The sequence below is a fragment of the Oncorhynchus clarkii genome, chromosome 27 (genome assembly GCF_045791955.1).
Source record: "Oncorhynchus clarkii lewisi isolate Uvic-CL-2024 chromosome 27, UVic_Ocla_1.0, whole genome shotgun sequence".
NCBI lineage: Eukaryota > Metazoa > Chordata > Actinopteri > Salmoniformes > Salmonidae > Oncorhynchus > Oncorhynchus clarkii.
The window spans coordinates 42,414,219-42,442,158 of record NC_092173.1 but is presented as its reverse complement, the minus strand read 5'-3'; the positions used below and the strand labels follow the sequence as shown (position 1 = coordinate 42,442,158).

General features: G+C 44.1%; 1 protein-coding gene across 2 annotated transcripts; it reads left to right on the top strand.

Moving 5' to 3' along the window:
- The first annotated feature begins 1,008 nt into the window (after window positions 1-1,008).
- On the top strand, window positions 1,009-21,796 carry LOC139385713 (amyloid protein-binding protein 2-like). Of its 2 annotated transcripts, XM_071130993.1 has the most exons (14): window positions 1,009-1,139; window positions 1,385-1,550; window positions 4,033-4,121; window positions 5,521-5,672; window positions 5,960-6,083; window positions 9,057-9,225; window positions 9,560-9,649; window positions 10,279-10,346; window positions 11,224-11,329; window positions 12,069-12,193; window positions 12,803-12,888; window positions 14,780-14,970; window positions 15,120-15,285; window positions 20,872-21,796. In XM_071130993.1, the coding sequence occupies exons 2-14, from the start codon at window positions 1,413-1,415 to the stop codon at window positions 21,132-21,134; spliced, it is 1,767 nt and encodes a 588-aa protein (XP_070987094.1). In that variant the 5' UTR covers window positions 1,009-1,139; window positions 1,385-1,412; the 3' UTR covers window positions 21,135-21,796. The 2 variants fall into 2 exon arrangements, with proteins under 2 accessions (XP_070987094.1, XP_070987093.1); XM_071130992.1 differs by lacking the exon at window positions 1,009-1,139 and having other exon boundaries at window positions 1,307-1,550.
- Window positions 21,797-27,940: the final 6,144 nt, after the last annotated feature.

Genomic DNA, 27,940 nt, shown 5'->3' with positions numbered 1-27,940 from the left:
TATTATTTATTAAAAAATTACAAAAATACATGTTTTTTTCTTCTTGTAAGTAAGCATTTCACTATAAGGTTAACAACACCTGTTGTATTCGGCGCATGTGACAAAAGCTATTTAATTTGATATACCCTTTTAGCAACATGGAATTTAAGTTAGAAACCTATTTGAAATAATACCAGTTACAACACATTTTGGCATGAGACCAGATTAAAGACATTAAATATGTTCATATCACCCACAAACTGTCCCGGAAGAAAGCGAAAGTATGTCACGAATGGCACCCTATTCCCAATGACCAGCGAGACTTATACCTATCCTGTACCAACGATATTTTATCACCTGTCCTGTACCAACGACATTGTATTTTACCTGTCCTGTACCAACGACATTGTATTTTACCTGTCCTGTACCAACTACATCGTATTCCACCTGTCCTGTACCAACGACATTGTATTATACCTATCCTCTACCAAAGTGGCCTGTACCAGTACCCGACAGAAGGTGGCAACCGCAGGCGCATTCCAAAAAAATCTATCGCCCATTGGTCGGTGAAGTCATTGGTCGGGAGCTTCGTTTACAGTTTTTTTTGGGCGGATTCGATTCTGCTGATCCGAAAGGCACTGGCCGTGACGTCAGCAGTAACCCGCGCCGCACTGTTATGTTGTCAACAAGGCAGCATGGCGCATCGTCCAGAAACATACATTTATTTAACATAAAATTATATTTTTGAATTTTCTAACTAGTTTTAATTGGGAAGCCAACTAAAGCGTTTTTATACAAATTTAAAAAAACATTTGAAAACACAAAACCCTTCTCATTACTACACGTGCTTAATTTACGTAACTGTTGTTTTGAGCTGACTTCAACGTCCGACAGAGCAGGACTCCTGGCTCACGCCAAGTTCCATAATCGAATGCAATAAACGTTAAACCATGCAATACACGCATACACGGGCGCTATTAATCGAACCCCCTCATCGGTCGGGAGCAGAGAGAGAGCGCAGTACATGACAAAACATGGGATTATGACAGCCAGTGGTTGTGGTTGTGTTTGTGCATACTCTGAAGTAAGCGTGTACAATAACTAATTTGCCCTTTCACGCCTTCAAAACACGCAATTTTCGGGGAAAACTTGGACAAAGGGTAAAATCTACCAAACTAAATCCACTCTGTTCGTCAAAAAAGGTATTCAGATCAAATGTTTCATCGATGAGGTAAATTAGCAGGATATCGGCCAAAATCCCATCTCGTTCTATCTTCTCCCACTGCCAAGTCTCCCAGTTTCTCCTCACTACCATATTTGGTAGTGAGCGGAAACGCCAAGCGGATGCTTCTCATTTATACATGTGGTGAAATATCTGTGTCTTTATTCTATCTGTGGTTGGAAGTAGTCTGTTGCTGAAGAAGGAAAACAATATGGCGGCGGTGGAGCTAGACTGGATCCCTGAAACACTGTACAACACTGCTATATCTGCAGTGGTGGACAACTACAGTCGATCTAGAAAGGACATTCGCTCCCTTCCTGAAAATATACGATTTGATGTGTACTATAAGGTAAGGACTGTCACTGTTTGGCCAAACTTTAGCTAGTTAGTCTATTGGGATTTTTTATTTTTAGCTTGCTACCGTTAGCTAAATTAGTTAGCTCAGTTTCTTGTTTGTTATTGTGCCTAGCTAGCTAACATTAGCTCGCTAGTTGTTTACTCAAAGAAAAAGAAGCTTGTTAGGAGACAGACATTATGCTTCACATTTTGTGGAATAAAGAACTTCACTAGCTGAAGTGTTTTCACAATTGTATTTGGTTCAGCAGCAGCAAAGTCTGTGTGCCCAGGTTATGAGGCCACATTGTTGAAAAAACAAAGAAAGTTACAGCCAAAAACAATAGATAAATCATTTCATAATATAATCCAAGTTTATCATAATAGTAAGAACAAATGTCATTAATCACGGACAGACTGGTTCACAATAATCAATGGCATATTGTCCCTGACAGAGTTCCCGTGCATTGTAATCACATCGTGTTTTTTTTTTTTTTTACCTTTATTTAACCAGGCAAGTCAGTTAAGAACAAATTCTTATTTTCAATGACGGCCTGGGAACAGTGGGTTAACTGCCTGTTCAGGGGCAGAACGACAGATTTGTACCTTGTCAGCTCGGGGGTTTGAACTCGCAACCTTCCGGTTACTAGTCCAACGCTCTAACCACTAGGCTACCCTGCCGCCGTGTTAAACGAACGTGTTTTTTCATTGAGATTAAGTTGCGGTAATGAGGTGTTTTCAGAGCGGGGCAGAGAAGATAACAGATGAGACATTTTTCAGTTAAAGTTCAATGTTAACGTATTTCTTTAGTAAATAATACTGCCATCGTCGTGGAGGCAGGGGACATTCAGAAAGTATTCAGACCCACATTTTGATGTTACAGCCTTTATTCTAAAATGGATTAAATCAATCTACAGACAATACCCCATAATGACCACGCAAAAACAGGTCTAGACATTTTTTTCAAATGTATATGAAAAAAACGGAAATCATATTTACATAAGTAGTCAGACCCTTTACTCAGTACTTTGTTGAAGCACCTTTGGCAGCGATTACAGCCTCAAGTCTTCTTGGCTATGACGCTACAAGCTTGGCACACGTGTATTTGGGGCTTCTCCCATTCTTCTCTGTAGGTCACTCAAGCTCTGTCAGCTCCTCTCAAGGTCTGTCAGCTCCTCTCAAGGTCTGTCAGCTGCACAGCTATTTTCAGGTCTCTACATCAAAGTTTGATGTGGTTCAAGTCCGGGCTTTGGTTGGGGCCCACTTAAGGACATTTAGAGACTTGTCCCAAAGCCACTCCTGCGTTGTCTTGGCTGTGTGCTTAGGGTTGTTGTCTTGTTGGAAGGTGAACCTTTGCCCCAATCTGAGATCCTGAGCACTCTCTGGAGCAGGTTTTCCTCAAGGATCTCTCTTTACTTTGTGCTATTCATCATTCCCTTGATCCTGACTAGTCTCCCAGTCCCTACCACTGAAAAACATCCCCACAGCATGATTCTGCCACCACCATGCTTCACCGCAGGGATGGTGCGAGGTTTCCTCCAGAAGTCAGGCCAAAGAGTTCAATCTTGGTTTCATCAGACCAGAGATTCTTATTTCTCATGGTCTTAGTCTTTAAGTGCCTTTTGGCAAACTCCAAGCGGGCTGTCATGCGTAAAAGGCACATGTCTGGCCACTCTACCATAAAGGTCTGATTGGTGGAGTGTTGCAGAGATGGTTATCCTTCTGGAAGGTTCTTCCATCTCCACAGAGGAACTCTAGAGCTCTGTCAGAGTGACCATCAAGTTCTTGGTCACCTCCCTGACCAAGGCCCTTCTCCCCCGATTGCTCAGTTTGGCCGGGCGGACAGCTCTAGGAAGTGTGTTGGTGGTTCCAAACTTCTTCCATTTAAGAATGATGGAGGCCACTATGTTCTTGGACCTTCAATGCTGCAGACATTTTTTTGGTACCCTTCCCCAGATCTGTCCCTCAAGACAATCCTGTCTCGGAGCTCTACTGACAATTCCTTTGATCTCATGGCTTGGTTTTTGCTCTGACATGCACCGTCAACTGTTGGACCTTATATAGACAGGTGTGTCCCTTTCCAAATCATGTCCAATCAATTGCATTTATCCACAGGTGGACTCCATCTCAAGGAGGATCAATGGAAACAGTCATTTTTAATAAATTTACAAAAATGTCTAAACCTGTTTTCGCTTTGTCATTATGGGGTATTGTGTGTAGATTGATGGGAAATAACGATTTTTAATCAATTTTAGAATAAAGGCTGTAATGTAACAATGTGGAAAAAGTCAAGGGGTCTGAATACTTTCCGAATGCACCGTACCTGTAGCCCACGTACACTGTATCTGATGCTGTCTGGACAAAAACAGCAATATTGTGCAACTGCAGCCTGCAATTCGGGGCATTCCTGTATGTGGGCATTCCTGCACCCCTCCCCCACTCGAGGATCCTATTTGGTTTCTCCACCTCAAAAGGTTTCTCTCCTCTCTTGCTCTCAGCTATACCAACAGGGCCAGCTATGCCAGCTGGGAGGGGAGTTCTGTGAGCTGGAGGTTTTTGCCAAAGTTCTGCGAGCTTCTGACAAAAGGTAAGGTACCAAATGGACCGGGTCGTAACCCCACACACACAAAGACAGTCGGTGTTTCCTTTCCACTATCCGTCTCTGAGGTGGTTCCTCAAAAGACCCCCTGAAACAAGGTCTGCGCCCTACTTTTGAAAAGTAGTTCACTATGTAGGGAATAGGGTGCTATGACATTACCTACCTAAGGCCACTGCAGTTTGAGAGTGGAGTCACCCACACACTCTGTCCTGCCTTGTTTTACACCACTCTGACATGATGTGTAGTGAAGGTGACCTGCTGAGACACATGCTGCCTGGCTGGACTGACTGAGTGGTTTATGACAAGAGAGAACGAGAGAGAGGGAGAAAGTGTGTGTGTGTGTCACTCACCCCTAAAAAGATGACTCCTGTCTCATGACTGTGGGTCATGCAGCTTGGCCTTCAGTGATGGGGGAAGAACATCGATACAATAACCTATCTTGATATTATTCTGGATGATATTATATCCAGACTTTGACTCCCCAGTATCGATTTGTAACAATAGTTTTACCTGTGCCAAATCTCCGGCGTTATTCATCCTATAGCTTGTTCTCTCATCTTCTTAAAAAATAAAAATAAAAAATAGTTTTCAGCACTTTTATTTCCATGACTGATCAAAACTAATTTTCTCCTGGCTCTCTCTCTCGTCTCTCTCTCTCTGTCTCTCTCTCTGTCTCTCTCTCTCTCTGTCTCTCTCTCTCTCTCTCTGTCTCTCTCTCTGTCTCTCTCTCTCTCTCTCTCTGTCTGTCTCTCTCTCTCTGTCTGTCTCTCTCTCTCTCTCTGTCTCTCTCTGTCTCTCTGTCTCTCTCTCTCTCTCTCTCTCTCTCTCTCTCTCTCTCTCTCTCTCTCTGTCTCTGTCTCTCGTCTCTCTCTCGTCTCTCTCTCGTCTCTGTCTTGTCTCTGTCTCTGTCTCTGTCTCTCTCGTCTCTCTCGTCTCTCTCTCTCTCTCTCTCTGAGCAATACGTTATGAAACATCAAATTGCAATAAAATCACAGTATCGAATCGCAATGCATATCGCACGACGTGTCGCATCGGGAACCTAAGTGTGGTGGATATGGTATCGTGATGTCGCTGGCATTTCCCAGCCTTAGTTCACACTGTTAACCGGTGTGGTGTTGTGCCAAAAAGTCCCCAGGTATTTCAGACTAATGGCAGTCCTAATGTACCCCCCCCCCCCCCCTTCCACTTAACATTGATCATATCAATGTTGATGTGTTAAACTGTCTAGTCTGCTTCAGGTTGTAGAGCTTTGGTTTTTAGTGCGAACACCCCTCGCTCTCATCCGGAGACTTTTCTCGGCTTTTATTATCCCCTTTTTGTGTCCCCTTTAATATGTCAAATGAAAGCTTAAAAAAAAAATCCTTAGCTACTCTGTCCCTCCTACCAGACACCTGCTACACCACTGTTTCCAGGCCCTGATGGACCATGGCGTGAAGGTGTCCTTCGTCCTGGCCAACTCCTTCAGCCGTCGCTGCTCCTACATCGCAGAGTCAGACGCACACGTCAAAGAGAAGGCCATTCAGTTCGGCTTCATTTTAGGTAAGGCGAAGAAGCCATGTCCCAAATGGCATCCTATACCGTATATAGTGCACTACTTTTGACCAGAACTCGTAGGGCTCTGGTCAAAAGTAGTGCACTATATAGGGAATACGGTGCCATTGGGGACACACACACACACAACATGGCTATCTTATCCATCTTCTGAAATACTTGGTGCAACTGCAAACAAGATGACTTGCAACACCCCACTACCATACTGTGGTCTTAGGCTATCTGGGAGGTACCCCAGTTGATACTTTGTTGTTATGGTCGGTTCTGTCCTCTAGGTGGCTTCCTGTCTGACGCAGGCTGGTACTGTGATGCAGAGAAGGTGTTCCTGTCGTGCCTGCAGCTGAGCACGCTCCACGACGAGGTGCTGCACTGGTACCGAGCTGTGGAGTGCTGTGTCAGGTAGGTCCTAGCTGTGTCTGGCTGGCTGGTTGTCTGTTCTTGTCTAGCTGGCTGGTTGTCTGTTCTTGTCTGGCTGGCTGGTTGTCTGTTCTTGTCTGGCTGGCTGGTTGTCTGTTCTTGTCTGGCTGGCTGGTTGTCTGTTCTTGTCTGGCTGGCTGGCTGGTTGTCTGTTCTTGTCTGGCTGGCTGGCTGGTTGTCTGTTCTTGTCTGTCTGGCTGGCTGGCTGTCTGTTCTTGTCTGTTCTTGGCTGGCTGGTTGTCTGTTCTTGGCTGGCTGGTTGTCTGTTCTTGGCTGGCTGGCTGTCTGTTCTTGTCTGTTCTTGTCTGTGGCTGGCTGGCTGGCTGTTCTTGTTTGTGGCTGGCTGGCTGGCTGTTCTTGTCTGGCTGGCTGGCTGTTCGTGTCTGTGGCTGGCTGGCTGGCTGTTCTTGTCTGTGGCTGGCTGGCTGGCTGTTCTTGGCTGGCTGGCTGGCTGTTCTTGTCTGGCTGGCTGGCTGGTTGGCTGTTCTTGTCTGGCTGGCTGGCTGTTCTTGTCTGGCTGGCTGGCTGGTTGTCTGTTCTTGTCTGGCTGGCTGGCTGTCTGTTCTTGTCTGTTCTTGGCTGGCTGGTTGTCTGTTCTTGGCTGGCTGGCTGGCTGGTTGTCTGTTCTTGTCTGGCTGGCTGGCTGTTCTTGTCTGTGGCTGGCTGGCTGGCTGTTCTTGTCTGGCTGGCTGGCTGTTCTTGTCTGGCTGGCTGGCTGTTCTTGTCTGGCTGGCTGGCTGTTCTTGTCTGGCTGGCTGGCTGTTCTTGTCTGGCTGGCTGGCTGGTTGGCTGTTCTTGTCTGGCTGGCTGGCTGGTTGGCTGTTCTTGTCTGGCTGGTTGGCTGTTCTTGTCTGGCTGGCTGTTCTTGTCTGTGGCTGGCTGGCTGGCTGTTCTTGTCTGGCTGGCTGGCTGTTCTTGTCTGGCTAGCTGGCTGGTTGTCTGTTCTTGTCTGGCTGGCTGGCTGGTTGTCTGTTCTTGTCTGGCTGGTTGTCTGTTCTTGTCTGGCTGGTTGTCTGGCTGGCTGGTTGTCTGTTCTTGGCTGGCTGGTTGTCTGTTCTTGGCTGGCTGGCTGGCTGGTTGTCTGTTCTTGGCTGGCTGGCTGGCTGGTTGTCTGGCTGGCTGGCTGGTTGTCTGTTCTTGTCTGGCTGGCTGGCTGGTTCTCTGTTCTTGTCTGGCTGGCTGGCTGTCTGTTCTTGTCTGGCTGGCTGGCTGTCTGTTCTTGTCTGTTCTTGGCTGGCTGGTTGTCTGTTCTTGGCTGGCTGGCTGGCTGGTTGTCTGTTCTTGTCTGGCTGGCTGGCTGTTCTTGTCTGTGGCTGGCTGGCTGTTCTTGTCTGGCTGGCTGGCTGTTCTTGTCTGGCTGGTTGGCTGTTCTTGTCTGGCTGGCTGGCTGGTTGGCTGTTCTTGTCTGGCTGGCTGGCTGGTTGGCTGTTCTTGTCTGGCTGGTTGGCTGTTCTTGTCTGGCTGGCTGTTCTTGTCTGTGGCTGGCTGGCTGGCTGTTCTTGTCTGGCTGGCTGGCTGTTCTTGTCTGGCTAGCTGGCTGGTTGTCTGTTCTTGTCTGGCTGGCTGGCTGGTTGTCTGTTCTTGTCTGGCTGGTTGTCTGTTCTTGTCTGGCTGGTTGTCTGGCTGGCTGGTTGTCTGTTCTTGGCTGGCTGGCTGGCTGGTTGTCTGTTCTTGGCTGGCTGGCTGGCTGGTTGTCTGGCTGGCTGGCTGGTTGTCTGTTCTTGTCTGGCTGGCTGGCTGGTTCTCTGTTCTTGTCTGGCTGGCTGGCTGTTCGTGTCTGGCTGGATAGCTAGCTGTCTGGCTGTCCGGCTGTCCTTGTCTAGCTGTCCTTGTCTAGCTGTCCTTGTCTAGCTGTCCTTGTCTAGCTGTCCTTGTCTAGCTGTCCTTGTCTAGCTGTCCTTGTCTAGCTGGCTGGCTGTCCTTGTCTAGCTGGCTGGCTGTCCTTGTCTAGCTGGCTGGCTGTCCTTGTCTAGCTGGCTGGCTGTCCTTGTCTAGCTGGCTGTCTGGCTGGCTGTTCTTGGCTGGCTGTCTGGCTGGCTGTTCTTGGCTGGCTGTTCTTGGCTGGCTGTCTGGCTGGCTGTTCTTGTCTGTTGGCTGGCTGGCTGTATGTTCGTGTCTGGCTGGCTAGTTGGCTGTCTGTTCGTGTCTGGCTGGCTGTCTGTTCGTGTCTGGCTGGCTGTCTGTTCGTGTCTGGCTGGCTGTCTGTTCGTGTCTGGCTGGCTGTCTGTCCTTGTCTGGCTGGCTGTCTGTCCTTGTCTGGCTGGCTAGTTGGCTGTCTGTCTAGCTCGCTGTTTGTGTCCGGCTGGCTAGCTGGCTGTCTGTCCTTGTCTGGCTGGCTGTCTGTTTGTGTCTGGCTGGCTGTCTGTTTGTGTCTGGCTGGCTGTCTGTTTGTGTCTGGCTGGCTGTCTGTTTGTGTCTGGCTGGCTGGCTGGCTGGCTGGCTGTCTGGCTGGCTGGCTGTCTGTCTGTTTGTGTCTGGCTGGCTGTCTGTTTGTGTCTGGCTGGCTGTCTGTTTGTGTCTGGCTGGCTGTCTGTTTGTGTCTGGCTGGCTGTCTGTTTGTGTCTGGCTGGCTGTCTGTTTGTGTCTGGCTGGCTGTCTGTTTGTGTCTGGCTGGCTGTCTGTTTGTGTCTGGCTGGCTGTCTGTTTGTGTCTGGCTGTCTGTTTGTGTCTGGCTGGCTGTCTGTCTGTGTCTGGCTGGCTGTCTGTCTGTGTCTGGCTGGCTGTCTGTTTGTGTCTGGCTGGCTGTCTGTTTGTGTCTGGCTGGCTGTCTGTTTGTGTCTGGCTGGCTGTCTGTTTGTGTCTGGCTGGCTGTCTGTTTGTGGCTGGCTGGCTGTCTGTTCGTGTCTGGCTGGCTGTAATAGTTTCTGAATAAAGGTGTTCTAGCTCGAGTTAATTTTCCTCATTGCTGGTAGGTACAGGAGCCTCTTTCCCTCATCTGTTCTCTGTGTTCCTCAGGCTGCTCCATGTCCGTAATGGGAACTGTAAATACCACCAGGGAGAAGAGACATTCAAGCTGGCCCAGTCCTACATGGACAAACTAGCCAAACACGGTCACCACGCCAACAAAGCAGCCCTGTATGGAGAGCTGTGTGCCTTGCTCTTTGCCAAGAGTCACTACGATGAGGTAGGCTTTTTATTTCTTCACAAAATCTATTTTCAAACCAAAGCTTTTTCAAACTTACTCTTATTCAATCATAAACCGGTAGTAAAAAAAAAAACTGTTAGTCATATTTTGTGTGCGAGCCATACAGGATATTGTTCTCCCTACACTACCAGAAAATGCTAAACGTCAGGCCCGAGGAGGCTAGCAAGAAACTTTGGATATAGAAAGTCCTTTTTTCGTTGTTGATCAGACTGATTTTTGAAGTCACCGGATAAGAGCATCTACCTAAATGACCCCCCCCAAAAAAAAAATGTAAATAATGATGAGTCTTGTTTCCTGCTCCTGTGTGTCGAAGGCCTACAGGTGGTGTATAGAAGCCATGAAGGAGATCACAGAGGGCCTGCCTGTCAAAGTGATGGTGGATGTCCTCAGGCAAGCCTCCAAGGTAACAGCAATGTTATGGAGACGGTGGCTGTGGCTCAAAAAGGCTTAGTTTGACCAGGACCCATTTTTTGGCACACTCTGTTCTGGTTGAAAAGTAGTGTCCTAATAGAGGCAATTGTGGGTGTTCAATTTTGGGTCACACGCGAAATGTTATGTGGATGGTGTTTGAGACGCTGTGGAAATATTAGTGACTGAGACATGGTTTGCTAAAGGATAACATCAATCCTATTCCGTCCCCTTTCCCTCGGGGAAGGAACTAGCCTTGTATACACGCAATATAAGCAGCGTGTCTGTGGCTGACCGCAGAACAGGAGGTAATATAGAGAGACTAGAACACAATTCATTCATTTTTTTTCCAGAAGAAACTTCAGTTGTGGCAGGTCTGATAAGAGAAAGGTAAATGGATATATGAGCTTTGGTCAATGTAGTGCACTATAGTAGGTGGAAGGAATAACAGGGCATTTATCTGTGTCCTATTTTGATGATTGTAAAAAGAAGAAATGGCAATAAATATTTTGTACAAAAAACAAAAAAACAAGTAGTGCACTATATACGGACTAGGTTTAAATATGGGACGCAGTCGGAGAATACAGGGTAACGTCTGCTTGGCTGTGTCTCTCTTTTTAACAGGCCTGTGTTGTGAAGAGGGAGTTCAGGAAAGCCGAACAGCTGATTAAACACGCTGTGTTTCTGGCACGGTATGACTTCCTTGTTTTTATGGACTCCTTTTTATGGTAACACTTTTTATATTTTAATGTGTCCTTTTATAAATCCTTTTATAGGTTGGCCAACCTCAGTGTTTTATATATTGTGTGTGTATGTATATATATATATATATATATATATTACCCGCACACATTGTGTATACCAAACATTAAGAACACCTTCCTAATATTGAGTGGCACCTCCGTTCTCCCTCAGACCAGCCTCAATTCGTCAGGTCATGGACTCTACAAGGTGTTGAAAGCGTTCCACAGGGATGCTGGCCCCATGTTGACTCCACAAGGTGTTGAAAGCGTTCCACAGGGATGCTGGCCCCATGTTGACTCCACAAGGTGTTGAAAGCGTTCCACAGGGCTGCTGGCCCCATGTTGACTCCACAAGGTGTTGAAAGCGTTCCACAGGGATGCTGGTCCACGTTGACTCCAATGTATCCCCACACAGTTGTCAAGTTGGCTGGATGTCCTTTGGGTGGTGGCCCATTCTTGATACACACTCATGGAAAATTCCCAGCAGTTCTTGGCACAAACCATTGCGCCTGGCACCTACTACCATACCTCTTTCAAAGACACTTTAATATTTAGTCTTGTCCATTCACCCTCTCAATGGCACACAAACACAATCAATGTCTCAATTGTCTCAAGGCTTAAAAATCCTTCTTTAACCTGTCTCCTCCCCTTCATCTACACTGATTGAAGTGGACTTAACAAGTGACATAATGGATCGTAGCTTTCACCTGATCAGCCTGTCATGGAAAGAGCAGGTGTTCTTAATGGCTCTCTCTCTCTCGCTCTCTCTCGTTCTCTGTCTCTCTCTCTCTTTAATTATTCGTGTTCCTGGATCACTCTGTTTCAGGGAGCATTTTGGACAAAAGCATCCTAAATACTCAGACACTCTTCTGGACTATGGCTTCTACCTCCTGAACGTAGATAACATCTGCCAGTCAGTGGCCATCTACCAGGTGGGTTATTCATATCGACTATACACTATCCTTTTTATCTAGGGTGGCAACATTTCACAACTTTCCCCAAATCCTGGTTAGACAATTCCTGGAATCAGGGAAAAAAATCAGGAAAACCTGGGAATTTGGGGAAAGTTCCCAGAGTTTTTCAACCCTAAAATCCCCTTTTTAGTTAGTTCCCTGGTCAAAAGTAGTTCACTAGTTCACATCCAGAAGGCGAGGTCAGTACAGGTGCATCAAAGCTGGGACCGAGAGACTGAAAAACAGCTTCTATCTCAAGGCCATCAGACTGTTAAACAGCCACCACTAACATTGAGTGGCTGCTGCCAACACACTGACTCAACTCCAGCCACATTAATAATTAAAAATTAGATGTAATAAATGTATCACTAGTCACTTTAAACAATGCCACTTTATATAATGTTTACATACCCTACATTACTCATCTCATATGTATATACTGTACTCTATACCATCTACTGCATCTTGCCTATGCCGTTCGGCCATCGCTCATTTATATATTTATATGTACATGTTCTTATTCATTCCTTTACACTTGTGTGTTTAAGGTAGTTGTTGTGAAATTGTTAGATTACTTGTTAGATATTACTGCACGGTCGGAACTAGAAGCACAAAGCATTTCGTTACACTCGCATTAACATCTGCTAACCATGTGACCAATAAAACCGTGATTTGATTTGACTACATCCATATGCTGGTTTCTCTCTCTCATGTGCAGACGGCTCTGGACATCAGACAGTCTGTATTCGGGGGGAAGAACATCCACGTAGCGACGGCTCACGAAGACCTGGCTTACTCCTCCTACGTACACCAGTACAGCTCAGGGAAATTCGCCAACGCTCTGTGAGTAGCTACCCCGTTCCTTCCTCTACTACTCCTGGACTGGCTTTGACCCTGCTAGATAATTACGTTAGACTCCCCCCCCCTTTAAAAAAAAAATCTGCACCCTAAAAGGCCTCCTATTCCCTAATATAGTGCACTACTGTTGACGAGGGAATAGGGGTGTCGGGGGTGAACTATGACATGGATAAGGTGCCATTTTTGGGACGCAGACTTGAATAATTTTTCTGTCATTTCCGTAGTTTGCTGGTACTGTAAAAGTCTCAAGTCACTCAAGGTTACTGCAGGTGTAACGCTCAGGGCGTGTACCTTTTTTAATGGGAATAGAAGCACAATGAAGGAATAGGAACTAGGAATAGTCTATTCTGATGAAGATATAGCTGACCATAAGGACAAGAGGAAGGATTGTAAAAAGGTTTCGTCTGTCATTTTGTAGTGTGGCAGAACCCACCCTTCATGTGTATGTTTGGTCAGTACCCCTCATCTCCTCCTAACCCTCAAATACCTAGTATACATAGTACTTCAGAAGTAATCTGTTTTCTTGGAAAGTGTTTTTGTTCTGAGCAGTGTGTCTAAGTGTCAGCCTCTTACTCAATCATTTTGTTTCTCCAGATTTCATGCAGAACGAGCCATAGACATCATAACTCACATTCTCCCTGAAGACCATCTACTACTGGCCTCCTCCAAGAGGGTCAAAGGTGATCCCCCCCAGTCTAAATCGCTGAGTCACTCCAAGCTGGCATCTGAGTCATCACAGTGCTGTGTAGTGCCTCTGGAGCGTGGCTTTGACCACAGTCAGTCATGAGATGAGGAGAAACGGCAAAGTCCTTTCTGACTACTCTTCCTAGAAGGATTTATCGAGATGTTATCGACTGTTTCTAGCTCATGGCCAGATTGTGTGGATGTTGGTCGTGTGATGTGTAATCATATACAGGTGAAGTCGGAAGTTTACATACACCTTAGCCAAATACATTTTAAACTCAGTTTTTCACAATTCCTGACATTTAATCCTTGTAGAAATTCCCTGTTTTAGGTCAGTTAGGATCACCACTTTATTTTAAGAATGTGAAATGTCAGAATAATGGGAGCTTTTATTTCTTTCATCACATTCCCAGTGGGTCAGAAGTTTAAATACACTCAATTAGTATTTGGTAGCATTGCCTTTAAATTGTTTAACTTGGGTCAAACGTTTTGGGTAGCCTTCCACAAGCTTCCCACAAAAAGCTGGGTGAATGTTGGCCCATTCCTCCTGACAGAGCTGGTGTAACGGAGTCAGGTTTGTAGGCCTCCTTGCTCGTACACAACTTTTCAGTTCTTCCCACACATTTTCTATAGGATTGAGGTCAGGACTTTGTGATGGCCACTCCAATACCTTGACTTTGTTGTCCTTAAGCCATTTTGCCACAACTTTGGAAGTATGCTTGGGGTCATTGTCCATTTGGAAGACCCATTTGCGACTAAGCTTTAACTTCCTGACTGATGTCTTGAGATGTTGCTTCAATATATCCACAATTTTCCTACCTCATGATGCAATCTATTTTGTGAAATGCACCAGTCCCTCCTGCAGCTAAGCACCCCCACAACATGATGCTGCCACCCCCGTGCTTCATGGTTGGGATGATGTTCTTCAGCTTGCAAGCCTCCCCCTTTTACCTCCAAATATAACGATGGTCATTATGGCCAAACAGTTCTATTTTTGTTTCATCAGACCAGAGGACATTTCTCCAAAAATTACAATCTTTGTCCCCTTGTGCAGTTGCAAACCGTAGTCTGGCTTGTTTATGGCGGTGGCGGTTTTGGAGCAGTGGCTTCTTCCTTGCTGAGCGGCCTTTCAGGTTATGTCGATATAGGACTCGTTTTACTGTGGATATAGATACTTTTGTATCTGTTTCCTCCAGCATCTTCACAAGGTCCTTTGCTTATGTTGGGATTAATCTCTAGAAGACAGAACGCGTCTCCTTCCTGAGCGGTATGACGGCTGTGTGGTCCCATGGTGTTTATACTTGTGTACTGTTGTTTGTACAGATGAACATGGTACCTTCAGGCATTTAGAAATTGCTCCCAAGGATGAACCAGACTTGTGGAGGTCTGCAATTTTTGTTCTGAGGTCTTGGCTGATTTCTTTCGATTTTCCCATGTCGTCAAGCAAAGAGGCACTGATTTTGAAGGTAGGCCTTGAAATACATCCACAGGTACACCTCCAATTAACTCAAATGATGTCAATCAGCCTATCAGAATCTTCTAAAGCCATGACATCCTTTTCTGGAATTTTCCAAGCTGTTTAAAGGCACAGTCAACTTAGTGTATGTAAACTTCTCACCCACTGGAATTGTGACACAGTGAAATAATCTGTCTGTGAAAAATTACTTGTCATTCACAACCGACTTGCCAAAACTATAGTTTGTTAACAAGAAATTTGTGGAGTGGTTGAAAAATTAGTTTTAATGACTCCAACTTAAGTGTATGTAAACTTCTGACTTCAACTGTACATATTACTGCCTCCCCCAGTTCTGATCCTGGAGGAGATCGCCATTGACTGCCACAACAAGAAGACGTCTGTATCTAACCCTGTGTTTCCTCCCCACCCAGCTCTGATCCTGGAGGAGATCGCCATCGACTGCCACAACAAGGAGACGGAGGAACGCCTGCTGCAGGAGGCCTATGACCTGCACCTGTCCTCTCTACAGCTGGCCAAGAAAGCCTTCGGAGAGTTCAACGTCCAGACAGCCAAACACTACGGAAACCTGGGACGGCTCTACCAGTCCATGAGGAAGTTCAAGGTTAGTTGGGGGGGGGAGACACACACACTGCTGTCCAATGGTAGTGCTGCAGCCCCTGAAAGCAGCAACTTGATCACCTGATACACTACTTTTTCTACCGCTGTCTATCCTACCTCTCTCTCCACAACATTTTAAACTGTGTGTTGTAGGAGGCTGAAGAGATGCACATCAAGGCCATCCAGATCAAGGAGCAGCTTCTGGGGCAGGAGGACTATGAGGTGGCTCTGTCTGTGGGTCATCTGGCCTCGCTCTATAACTATGACATGAACCAGTATGAAGATGCTGAGAGACTCTACCGACGGTCCATCTCCATCGGTAAGTGTACATAATGACAAAGCGGAAACATGTTTTTAGAAATGTTTGCAAATAAAAGATACACGGATACCTTATTTGCGTAAATATTCAGACCCTTTGCTATGAGACTTGAAATTGAGCTCAGGTGCATCCTGTTTCCATTGATCATCCTTTGTTTGATTGGAGTCCACCTGTGGTCAATTTAATTGGACATGATTTGGAAAGGCACAGACCTGTCTATATAAGGTCCCACGGTTGACAGTGCATGTCAGAGCAATGAGGTCCATAGAGCTCTGAGACAGGATCGTTTCGAGGGCACAGATCTGGGGAAGGGTACCAAAAAATGTCTGCAGCATTGAAGGTCCCCAAGAACACAATGGCCTCCATAATTCTTAAATGGAAGAAGTTTGGAACCACCAAGACCCTTCCTAGAGCTGGCCGCCCGGCCAAACTAAGCAATCGGGGGAGAAGGGCCTTGGTCAGGTGACCAAGAATCTGACTTGTCACTCTGACAGAGCTTAAGAGTTCCTCTGTGGAGATGGGAGAACCTTCCAGAAGGACAACCAACTCTGCAGCACTCCACCAATCCGGTCTTTATGGTAGAGTAACCAGACGGAAGTCACTCCTCAGTAAAAAGGCACATGACAGCCCACTTGGAGTTTTCCAAAAGGCACCTAAAGGATGTCGACCAGAAGAAACAAGATTCTCTGGTCTGATGAAACCAAGATTGAACCCTTTGACCTGAATACTTAGAGTTACTTCTGGAGGGAACCTGGCACCATCCCTACGGTGAAGCGTGGTGGTGGCACCATCCCTACGGTGAAGCGTGGTGGTGGCACCATCCCTACGGTGAAGCGTGGTGGTGGCAGCATCCCTACGGTGAAGCGTGGTGGTGGCAGCATCCCTACGGTGAAGCGTGGTGGTGGCAGCATCCCTACGGTGAAGCGTGGTGGTGGCACCATCCCTACGGTGAAGCGTGGTGGTGGCACCATCCCTACGGTGAAGCGTGGTGGTGGCACCATCCCTACGGTGAAGCGTGGTGGTGGCACCATCCCTACGGTGAAGCGTGGTGGTGGCAGCATCCCTACGGTGAAGCGTGGTGGTGGCAGCATCCCTACGGTGAAGCGTGGTGGTGGCAGCATCATGCCGTGGGGATGTTTTTCAGAAGCAGGGACTGGGAGACTAGTCAGGATCGAGGGGAAAGATGAATGGAGCGATCCTTGATGAAAACCTGCTCCAGAGTGCTCAGCACCTCAGATTGGGGTGAAGGTTCACCTTCCAACAGAACAACGACCCTAAGCACACAGCCAAGACAACGCAGGAGTGGCTTTGGGAAAAGTCTCTGAATGTCCTTGACTAGCCCAGCCAGAGCCCGGACTTGAACCTGATCGATCATCTCTGGAAAGACCTGAAAATAGCTGTGCAGTGACGCTCCCCATCCAACCTGACAGAACTTGAGAGGATCTGCAGAGAAGAATGGGAGAAACTACAGGCGTGCCAAGCTTGTAGCGTCCTACCCAAGAAGACTTGAGGCTGTAATCGCTTTCAAAGGTGCTTCAACAAAGTACTGAGTAAAGGGTCTGAATACTTAGTAAATGTCATATTTCCATTTGTTTAATACATTTGCAAACATTTCTAAAAAAAACTGTTTTTTTGCTTTGTCATTGTGTGTGTTGATGAGGGGGGATAATGCAATACATTTTAGAATAAGGCTGTAACGTTACAAAATGTAGAAAAAGTCCAGGGGTCTAAATACTTTCTGAATGCACCGATGTATAGTACCAGTCAAATGTTCGGAAACACCTACTCATTCCAGGGTTCTAGAACACCTACTCATTCCAGGGTTCTAGAACACCTACTCATTCCAGGGTTTTTCTTTATTTTTACAATTTTCTACATTGTAGAATAATAGTGAAGACCTCAAAACTATGAAATAACACAAATGGAATCATGTAGAAACCAAAAAGTGTTAAACAAATCAATATATATTTGAGGTTCTTCAAAGTAGCCACCCTTTGCCTTGATGACAGCTTTGCACACTCTTGGCATTCTCTCAACCAGCGTCATGAGGTAGTCACCTGGAATGCATTTCAATTAACAGGTGAGCCTGTTAATTGAATTTGTTTTGTATATACAGTGCCTTGTGAAAGTATTCGGCCCCCTTGAACTTTGCGACCTTTTGCCACATTTCAGGCTTCAAACATAAAGATATAAAACTGTATTTTTTTTGTGAAGAATCAACAACAAGTGGGACACAATCATGAAGTGGAACGGCATTTATTGGATATTTCAAACTTTTTTTAACACATCAAAAACTGAAAAATTGGGCGTGCAAAATTATTCAGCCCCCTTAAGTTAATAAGTTCAGGGGGGCCGAATACTTTCGCAAGGCACTGTATATAGCCAAGCTATTGTTACTATGTAGGCCTGTATATATTTTTTTAATGAATCAAAAATGAAAAGCGGAAGTATCTTCAACCCTTTTTTTGATTTGGAAAGTTCCGGAGTAAAATGTGCTTACAAATCATATAAGTTTTATTTAACTAGGCAAGTCAATTGAGAACAAATTCTTATTTTCAATGACGGCCTACACCGGGTGACATTGGGCCAATTGTATGCCTCCCTATGGGACTCCCAATCACGGCCGGTTGTGATACGGCCTGGAATCAAACCCGGGTATATAATGACGCCTGTAGCACTGAGGACTAGTACCCTACACATTCAATCTGTCCCTCAACCGAGCAGTGAATTTCAACCTCAAAAAAACAGGGAGGTTTTTCAATGCCTTGCAAAAAAGGGCACCGATTGGTAGATGTGGAAAAAAACACACAAAAAAACAGACATTGATTATCCATTTAAGCAGGGTGAAGTTATTAATTACACTTTGGATGGTGTATCAATACACCCAGTCACTACAAAGATACAGACGTCCTTCCTAACTCAGTTGCTGGAGAGGAAGGAAACTGCTCAGGGATTTCACCATGATGCCAATGATTACTTTAAAACAGTCACAGAGTTTAATGGCTGTGATATGAGGATGGATAAACAGCATTGTAGTTACTCTACTAACTTAAATGAGTGAAAAGAAGGAAGCCTGTACCGAATAAAAAATATTCAAAAACACGCCTTGTGTTTGCAACAAGGTACTTAAGTAATACTGCAAAAAAATATGGCAAAGAAATTATTTTTGTTGTTGTCCTGAATACAAAGCGTTATGTTTAGGGCAAATGTACTCAGTGATGTGTTGGAATCTTCAGATTTTTATGCGTAGTTGTGGCTGCATCATGTTATGGGTATGTTTGTCAGCAGCAAGGACCATGGAGGGTTTTTTGGGGTGTTGAAAATAATTAGAATACAGCTATGCACAGGCAAAATCCTAGAGGGAAAACCTGGATCAGTCTGCTTCCCACCAGACACTGGGAGATGAATTCACCTTTCAGCAACACAATAACCTAAAACACAAGGCCAAATATACAGTGCCTTGCGAAAGTATTTGGCCCCCTTGAACTTTGCGACGTTTTGCCACATTTCAGGCTTCAAACATAAAGATATAAAACTGTATTTTTTTGTGAAGAATCAACAACAAGTGGGACACAATCATGAAGTGGAACAACATTTATTGGATATTTCAAACTTTTTTAACAAATCAAAAACTGAAAAATTGGGCGTGCAAAATTATTCAGCCCCCTTAAGTTAATACTTTGTAGCGCCACCTTTTGCTGCGATTACAGCTGTAAGTCGCTTGGGGTATGTCTATCAGTTTTGCACATCGAGAGACTGAAATTTTTTCCCATTCCTCCTTGCAAAACAGCTCGAGCTCAGTGAGGTTGGATGGAGAGCATTTGTGAACAGCAGTTTTCAGTTCTTTCCACAGATTCTCGATTGGATTCAGGTCTGGACTTTGACTTGGCCATTCTAACACCTGGATATGTTTATTTTTGAACCATTCCATTGTAGATTTCGCTTTGTTTTGGATCATTGTCTTGTTGGAAGACAAATATCCGTCCCAGTCTCAGGTCTTTTGCAGACTCCATCAGGTTTTCTTCCAGAATGCTCCTGTATTTGGCTCCATCCATCTTCCCATCAATTTTAACCATCTTCCCTGTCCCTGCTGAAGAAAAGCAGGCCCAAACCATGATGCTGCCACCACCATGTTTGACAGTGGGGATGTGTGTTCAGGGTGATGAGCTGTGTTGCTTTTATGCCAAACATAAAGTTTTGCATTGTTGCTAAAAAGTTCAATTTTGGTTTCATCTGACCAGAGCACCTTCTTCCACATGTTTGGTGTGTCTCCCAGGTGGCTTGTGGCAAACTTTAAACAACACTTTTTATGGATATCTTTAAGAAATGGCTTTCTTCTTGCCACTCTTCCACAAAGGCCAGATTTGTGCAATATACGACTGATTGTTGTCCTATGGACAGAGTCTCCCACCTCAGCTGTAGATCTCTGCAGTTCATCCAGAGTGAGTATGGGCCTCTTGGCTGCATCTCTGATCAGTCTTCTCCTTGTATGAGCTGAAAGTTTAGAGGGACGGCCAGGTCTTGGTAGATTTGCAGTGGTCTGATACTCCTTCCATTTCAATATTATCACTTGCACAGTGCTCCTTGGGATGTTTAAAGCTTGGGAAATATTTTTGTATCCAAATCCGGCTTTAAACTTCTTCACAACAGTATCTCGGACCTGCCTGGTGTGTTCCTTGTTCTTCATGATGCTCTCTGCGCTTTTAACGGACCTCTGAGAATATCACAGTGCAGGTGCATTTATACGGAGACTTGATTACACACAGGTGGATTGTATTTATCATCATTAGTCATTTAGGTTAACATTGGATCATTCAGAGATCCTCACTGAACTTCTGGAGAGAGTTTGCTGCACTGAAAGTAAAGGGGCTGAATAATTTTGCACTCCCAATTTTTCAAAAAAAAAAAGTTCAAAAAAGTTTGAAATATCCAATAAATGTCGTTCCACTTCATGATTGTGTCCCACTTGTTGTTGATTCTTCACAAAAAAATATGGTTTTATATCTTTATGTTTGAAGCCTGAAATGTGGCAAAAGGTCGCAAAGTTCAAGGGGGCCGAATACTTTCGCAAGGCACTGTACACTGGAGTTGCTTACCAAGACGACATTGAATGTTCCTGAGTGGCCTAGTTACAGTTTTGACTTAAATCGTCTTGAAAATCTATGGCAAAACTTGAAATTGGCTTCCTATCAATGATCAACAACCAACTTGACAGAGTTTGAAGAATTTTTAAAGAATAATGGGCAAATGTTGCACAATCCAGGTATGCAAAGCTCTTAGACTTACCCAGAAACCCTCACAGCTGTAATGATTATAACATGCATTGACTCAGGGTTGAGAATTTAACTAATCAAAATATATTCGTGTTTAATTTTTTTTTATAAATGTTTGAATTTTTCTTTAAAAATGTCAAAGTATTTTGTTTTAGATCGTTGACAAAAAAAAAATGACAATCAAATCCATTTTTAATCTCACTTTTGCGACACAACAAAATAAATCAAGAGGTGTGAATACTTCTCTGATGCCACATGCTTGTGTCGGTCTTCTGTTTTTGTTTTTACTCGTGGTTTATCTTTCCCCTGTCAGGTAAGAAACTATTCGGCGAGGGCTACAGCGGTCTGGAGTACGACTACCGGGGGCTGATCAAACTCTACAACTCAGTAGGGAACTATGAGAAGGTGTTTGAGTATCACAACGTCCTGTCCAACTGGAACCAGCTCCGGGATAGGCAGTTTGCTGTGGCGGACGCCCTAGAGGATGTTAATACTAGTCCCCAGCAGACACAGGAAGTGGTACAGACCTTCCTACTGGCCCAGAGCTATGGGCCTTCACGAGCCTGCCTGGGCTGAGACACACACACAGCAAGAAGCATCCAGGATGGGACTGGTTCACCAGCCCCCCCTCACACCAATCCAAGGAGCTAACTATTTATTTGACTTCTCTAAGAAGAGAACAGAGATTTTTCCAAAAGAGTTACGTTTCATCTTGGAAATCTCACAAACCGCCACTTTTTTTTTTAAAGTAAATTTTCTTACTTTTGCCTTTTTTTTATTTTAATTTGATGGTTTTGATAACTTCTTTTGTATCTGATCCAGTGTAGCTCTGACCACCAGGAGAATACACTGTGTCTCACTATCACTCTCTCCGTAGGAGACATGGAATACCCTTCTATGTTATTTTGTCACCTCAGCCCCCTCGTCGTAGTCAACGGCCAGGGGATAGTGCGTCGTTTAGGACGCAGACTGAGAAATGTTTTTACCCAGGTGTCACCACAAAGGTAGGACAATTTAAACTAAAATGTGCCATGATTTATATACGTATACACACCATGACTGATAGGGGGCGCTGTGTTGAAGTCACGTGCCAACAACATGGCACTCCCCAACCATTGTAAAAAAAAAAATTGGAGGCTAAAGAAATGCATTAATGTCTACATTTTGTTTTTGCCACAGATATTCAACTAAACACCTTAATGCATACCTTTTTTAAATTATGAGATAAAAAAAAAAAATGTAAAATGTATTTTCTTCAAAGTATAATTTTTTGTTTTAAGTTCTAATGTTACTGTCCCCATTACAACAAAATTCCTAAATACATTTGATTTTTGTCCTTGAGAGACATTGTTAATTGAAATACTGGAGGACTGCTTCTTCTGTACTAATATGGAGGACCAGTGGCTTCAAAAGCCTCTCATTGGCCAATACACAGCATCTATACATCATTGGCCAATACACAGCATCTATACATCATTGGCCAATACACAGCATCTATACATCATTGGCCAATACACAGCATCTATACATCAATGGCCAATACACAGCATCTATACATCATTGGCCAATACACAGCATCTACACATCATTGGCCAATACACAGCATCTATACATCAATGGCCAATACACAGCATCTATACATCATTGGCCAATACACAGCATCTACACATCATTGGCCAATACACAGCATCTACACATCATTGGCCAATACACAGCATCTACACATCATTGGCCAATACACAGCATCTATACATCATTGGCCAATACACAGCATCTACACATCATTGGCCAATACACAGCATCTATACATCATTGGCCAATACACAGCATCTATACATCATTGGCCAATACACAGCATCTACACATCATTGGCCAATACACAGCATCTATACATCAATGGCCAATACACAGCATCTATACATCATTGGCCAATACACAGCATCTATACATCATTGGCCAATACACAGCATCTATACATCAATGGCCAATACACAGCATCTATACATCATTGGCCAATACACAGCATCTATACATCAATGGCCAATGCACAGCATCTACACATCATTGGCCAATACACAGCATCTACACATCAATGGCCAATACACAGCATCTATACATCAATGGCCAATACACAGCATCTATACATCAATGGCCAATGCACAGCATCTACACATCATTGGCCAATACACAGCATCTATACATCAATGGCCAATACACAGCATCTATACATCAATGGCCAATACACAGCATCTATACATCATTGGCCAATACACAGCATCTATACATCAATGGCCAATACACAGCATCTATACATCATTGGCCAATACACAGCATCTATACATCAATGGCCAATGCACAGCATCTACACATCATTGGCCAATACACAGCATCTACACATCAATGGCCAATACACAGCATCTATACATCATTGGCCAATACACAGCATCTATACATCAATGGCCAATACACAGCATCTATACATCATTGGCCAATACACAGCATCTATACATCATTGGCCAATACACAGCATCTATACATCAATGGCCAATACACAGCATCTATACATCATTGGCCAATACACAGCATCTATACATCAATGGCCAATACACAGCATCTATACATCAATGGCCAATGCACAGCATCTACACATCATTGGCCAATACACAGCATCTACACATCAATGGCCAATACACAGCATCTATACATCAATGGCCAATACACAGCATCTATACATCAATGGCCAATGCACAGCATCTACACATCATTGGCCAATACACAGCATCTATACATCATTGGCCAATACACAGCATCTATACATCATTGGCCAATACACAGCATCTATACATCAATGGCCAATACACAGCATCTATACATCAATGGCCAATACACAGCATCTATACATCATTGGCCAATACACAGCATCTATACATCATTGGCCAATACACAGCATCTATACATCAATGGCCAATACACAGCATCTATACATCATTGGCCAATACACAGCATCTATACATCAATGGCCAATGCACAGCATCTACACATCATTGGCCAATACACAGCATCTACACATCAATGGCCAATACACAGCATCTATACATCAATGGCCAATACACAGCATCTATACATCAATGGCCAATGCACAGCATCTACACATCATTGGCCAATACACAGCATCTATACATCATTGGCCAATACACAGCATCTATACATCATTGGCCAATACACAGCATCTATACATCATTGGCCAATACACAGCATCTATACATCAATGGCCAATACACAGCATCTATACATCATTGGCCAATGCACAGCATCTACACATCATTGGCCAATGCACAGCATCTATACATCAATGGCCAATACACAGCATCTATACATCAATGGCCAATACACAGCATCTATACATCATTGGCCAATACACAGCATCTATACATCATTGGCCAATACACAGCATCTATACATCATTGGCCAATACACAGCATCTATACATCAATGGCCAATACACAGCATCTATACATCAATGGCCAATACACAGCATCTACACATCATTGGCCAATACACAGCATCTATACATCATTGGCCAATACACAGCATCTACACATCATTGGCCAATACACAGCATCTATACATCAATGGCCAATACACAGCATCTATACATCAATGGCCAATACACAGCATCTACACATCATTGGCCAATACACAGCATCTATACATCAATGGCCAATACACAGCATCTATACATCAATGGCCAATACACAGCATCTATACATCAATGGCCAATACACAGCATCTATACATCAATGGCCAATACACAGCATCTATACATCATTGGCCAATACACAGCATCTATACATCAATGGCCAATACACAGCATCTATACATCAATGGCCAATACACAGCATCTATACATCATTGGCCAATACACAGCATCTATACATCAATGGCCAATACACAGCATCTATACATCAATGGCCAATACACAGCATCTATACATCATTGGCCAATACACAGCATCTATACATCAATGGCCAATACACAGCATCTATACATCAATGGCCAATACACAGCATCTATACATCAATGGCCAATACACAGCATCTACACATCATTGGCCAATACACAGCATCTATACATCATTGGCCAATACACAGCATCTATACATCAATGGCCAATACACAGCATCTATACATCATTGGCCAATGCACAGCATCTACACATCATTGGCCAATACACAGCATCTATACATCAATGGCCAATACACAGCATCTATACATCATTGGCCAATACACAGCATCTATACATCATTGGCCAATACACAGCATCTATACATCATTGGCCAATACACAGCATCTATACATCAATGGCCAATACACAGCATCTATACATCAATGGCCAATACACAGCATCTACACATCATTGGCCAATACACAGCATCTACACATCATTGGCCAATACACAGCATCTATACATCAATGGCCAATACACAGCATCTATACATCAATGGCCAATACACAGCATCTACACATCATTGGCCAATACACAGCATCTATACATCAATGGCCAATACACAGCATCTATACATCAATGGCCAATACACAGCATCTATACATCAATGGCCAATACACAGCATCTATACATCAATGGCCAATACACAGCATCTATACATCATTGGCCAATACACAGCATCTATACATCAATGGCCAATACACAGCATCTATACATCAATGGCCAATACACAGCATCTATACATCATTGGCCAATACACAGCATCTATACATCAATGGCCAATACACAGCATCTATACATCATTGGCCAATACACAGCATCTATACATCAATGGCCAATACACAGCATCTATACATCAATGGCCAATACACAGCATCTATACATCAATGGCCAATACACAGCATCTATACATCAATGGCCAATACACAGCATCAGCAATCCAGCGTTTTTTTTTCTTCTATACATCATTGGTCATGAGCTTGTGACTAATACAGTGAACAATATTGTAGGTTTAACCCATAAGTTTGTTGTATTCTAAAACAAACACTTCAGTTCCTTTTTACAGATTAACTCTGGTCCTCGAAAGTATGGGTCATTTTTTTGAAGGATGGATTTGACTTTTAAATTATTTATTTTATTTTATTTTTAGACCATTTGTTGGAGGGGGATAGTAATCAGTGGGTTTAATGTTACTCTAGTCACATGACTTTTTATTTTGTTTCATTTAATATTACTTTCCATGCAGCGTAGTTCTGACATAGCTTAATTTAAATGACAATATTATAATTTATATGCAGTGTGTTGTTGTTTTTTAAAGCCCAATGCTATGATTTCAGAAGGATGAGCCAAATTGATTTGTGACCTAAGGTGGGAGACCAGTGTCCTCTCAGCACCATCTTGCAGCCTCAAAATGTTTCCCCCCCTCCCCCCCTCCCCCTCTTTTTACATTGTAGTGAGTTTACAAGCAATCCTCCCCTTGCCTGCCTCGTCAGAACCACATTGGAAGTGTGTAGGGGTTGACATTGGGTTAAATGCCACAGACTTTTTTTTTTTTTCTCGCTTTTGCTAGATTACATGTCACACCTTTTGTCTAACTGTGGAGTCAATGTTTTTTCTCCCTCCCTCTTAAAGCGCTGTAGGTATCTGGATGTCTGTTTTTTTTGTGCTCGTAGTGTGTCTGCCGGAGGCAGTGTTACTACTGTCTGCCCCGTGCTGAAGTCCAAGCCTTAACCCTTAAAGGACACCCAGCTGCAGCAGTGCTCTGACCTTCTCGGGCTCCAACTACTCATCTTTGTACGCCTTCTATGCTTGCTACTAACCCCCCCCCCCCTCCCCCTCCAACCCTCCTTTTCTTGTAACAACCTGACAGGCTGTCTGTGGGAAAAGCATAAGACTTCACCTCAAGACCTTAACTATTGGAGTAGACATTACAGTACCTACCTGCCAGGGACCATTTGACCAGCAGGTAATTAACCTTTTTTTATTTAACGAGGCAAGTCGGTTCAGAACAGATTCATATTTACAATGACGGCCTAGAAACAGTGGGTTAACGACTGATTTCTACCTTGTCAGCTCGGTTGATTTGATCCAGCAACCTTTCGGTTATTGGCACAACGCTCTAACCACTAGGCTACCCTGCCGCCTCCCTAATGCTGCTACAAGGTCTCTAGTGACCACTCTCTCTCTAGAACTAAACATCTATTCTAGAACTAAACATCTATTCTAGAACTGTGGAAGGAATGAAATAGAACACACCCAGACCATATTATAGACACCTTTTTGGAATGTGTGTGCGGGAAGACCTGTGTGATGTGTGTGTATCATGTGACAAAATAGTGGTGGTCCACAATGTGACCTGCTGTGTTTTTTTTTGAAAGGGAACAGGAGACCAGCTGGGTTGAGAAGAGGGTGTGTGGGGGAAGGGGACTTCCTGGTCTGATAAAGATGGATGACGAGTGTAAAGGAAAAAGATAAATAAAGCTGTGAGCTCTAAAAATAAGAGTGGAAGTACAGTTCTCTCTGAGTCGCTAGATGTTGTATTCTTCTATCAAATCACTAACATGTTTTGATGACTTAAATGACGTAATTCTATCTATGTACTGAACACATTTCAAACGGCAGTCGCACATCTAAGCAATCTTTTTTTTTTTTTTTTGCAGGTGCGTGACAACAGTTTGGAACAAGATGAAGGAAAAAAGGAAACTGCACACCTGCTCTTGATAGTATCGCTGATCTTTACGTGTCGGCCTCAACCTCTGACGAAGGCCGCGAGGCCGATACGTAAAGCTTATTAAAGAGCAGTGATACGATCAAGAGCAGTGTGCCGTTTTCATTTTTCCTTCATCTGTGTACTGAACAAAAATATAAACACAACATGTGAAGTGTTGGTTTTCATGTTTCATGAGCTGAAATAAAAAAAAATCCCAGAAATGTTCCATATTCTCAAAAAAAGGTTATTTCTCTAAAATGTTCTGCACAAATTTAGTTTACATCCCTGTTAGTGAGTATTTCTCCTTTGCCAAGATAATCCATCTACCTGTCAGATGTGACATATCAAGAAGCATCATTACACAGGTGCAGCTTGTGCTGGGGACAATTAAATGCCACAGATGTCTCAAGTTGAGGGAAACTGCAATTGGCATGCTGACTACAGGAATGTCCACCAGAGCTGTTTTGCCAGATAAATGTTATGTTAATTTCTCTACCATAAGCCGCCTCCGTCATTTTAGAGATATTGGCATTACGTCCAACCGGCCTCACAACCGCAGGCCACGTGGAACCACGCCAGCCCAGGACCTCCACATTTGTCTTCTTAACCTGAAGGGTCATCTGAGACCAGCCACCCGATGAAACTGGGGGTTTGCACAACCCAAATA

Excerpts from the sequence above, each read along its gene's own strand:
- LOC139385713 (XM_071130993.1), top strand. The coding sequence starts at position 1,413 with ATGGCGGCGGTGGAGCTAGACTGGATCCCTGAAACACTGTACAACACT. Across the intron at positions 12,889-14,779 it reads CTCCTCCAAGAGGGTCAAAG|CTCTGATCCTGGAGGAGATC; the intron begins GTGATCCCCCCC and ends CTCCCCACCCAG. Across the intron at positions 14,971-15,119 it reads AGTCCATGAGGAAGTTCAAG|GAGGCTGAAGAGATGCACAT; the intron begins GTTAGTTGGGGG and ends TGTGTGTTGTAG.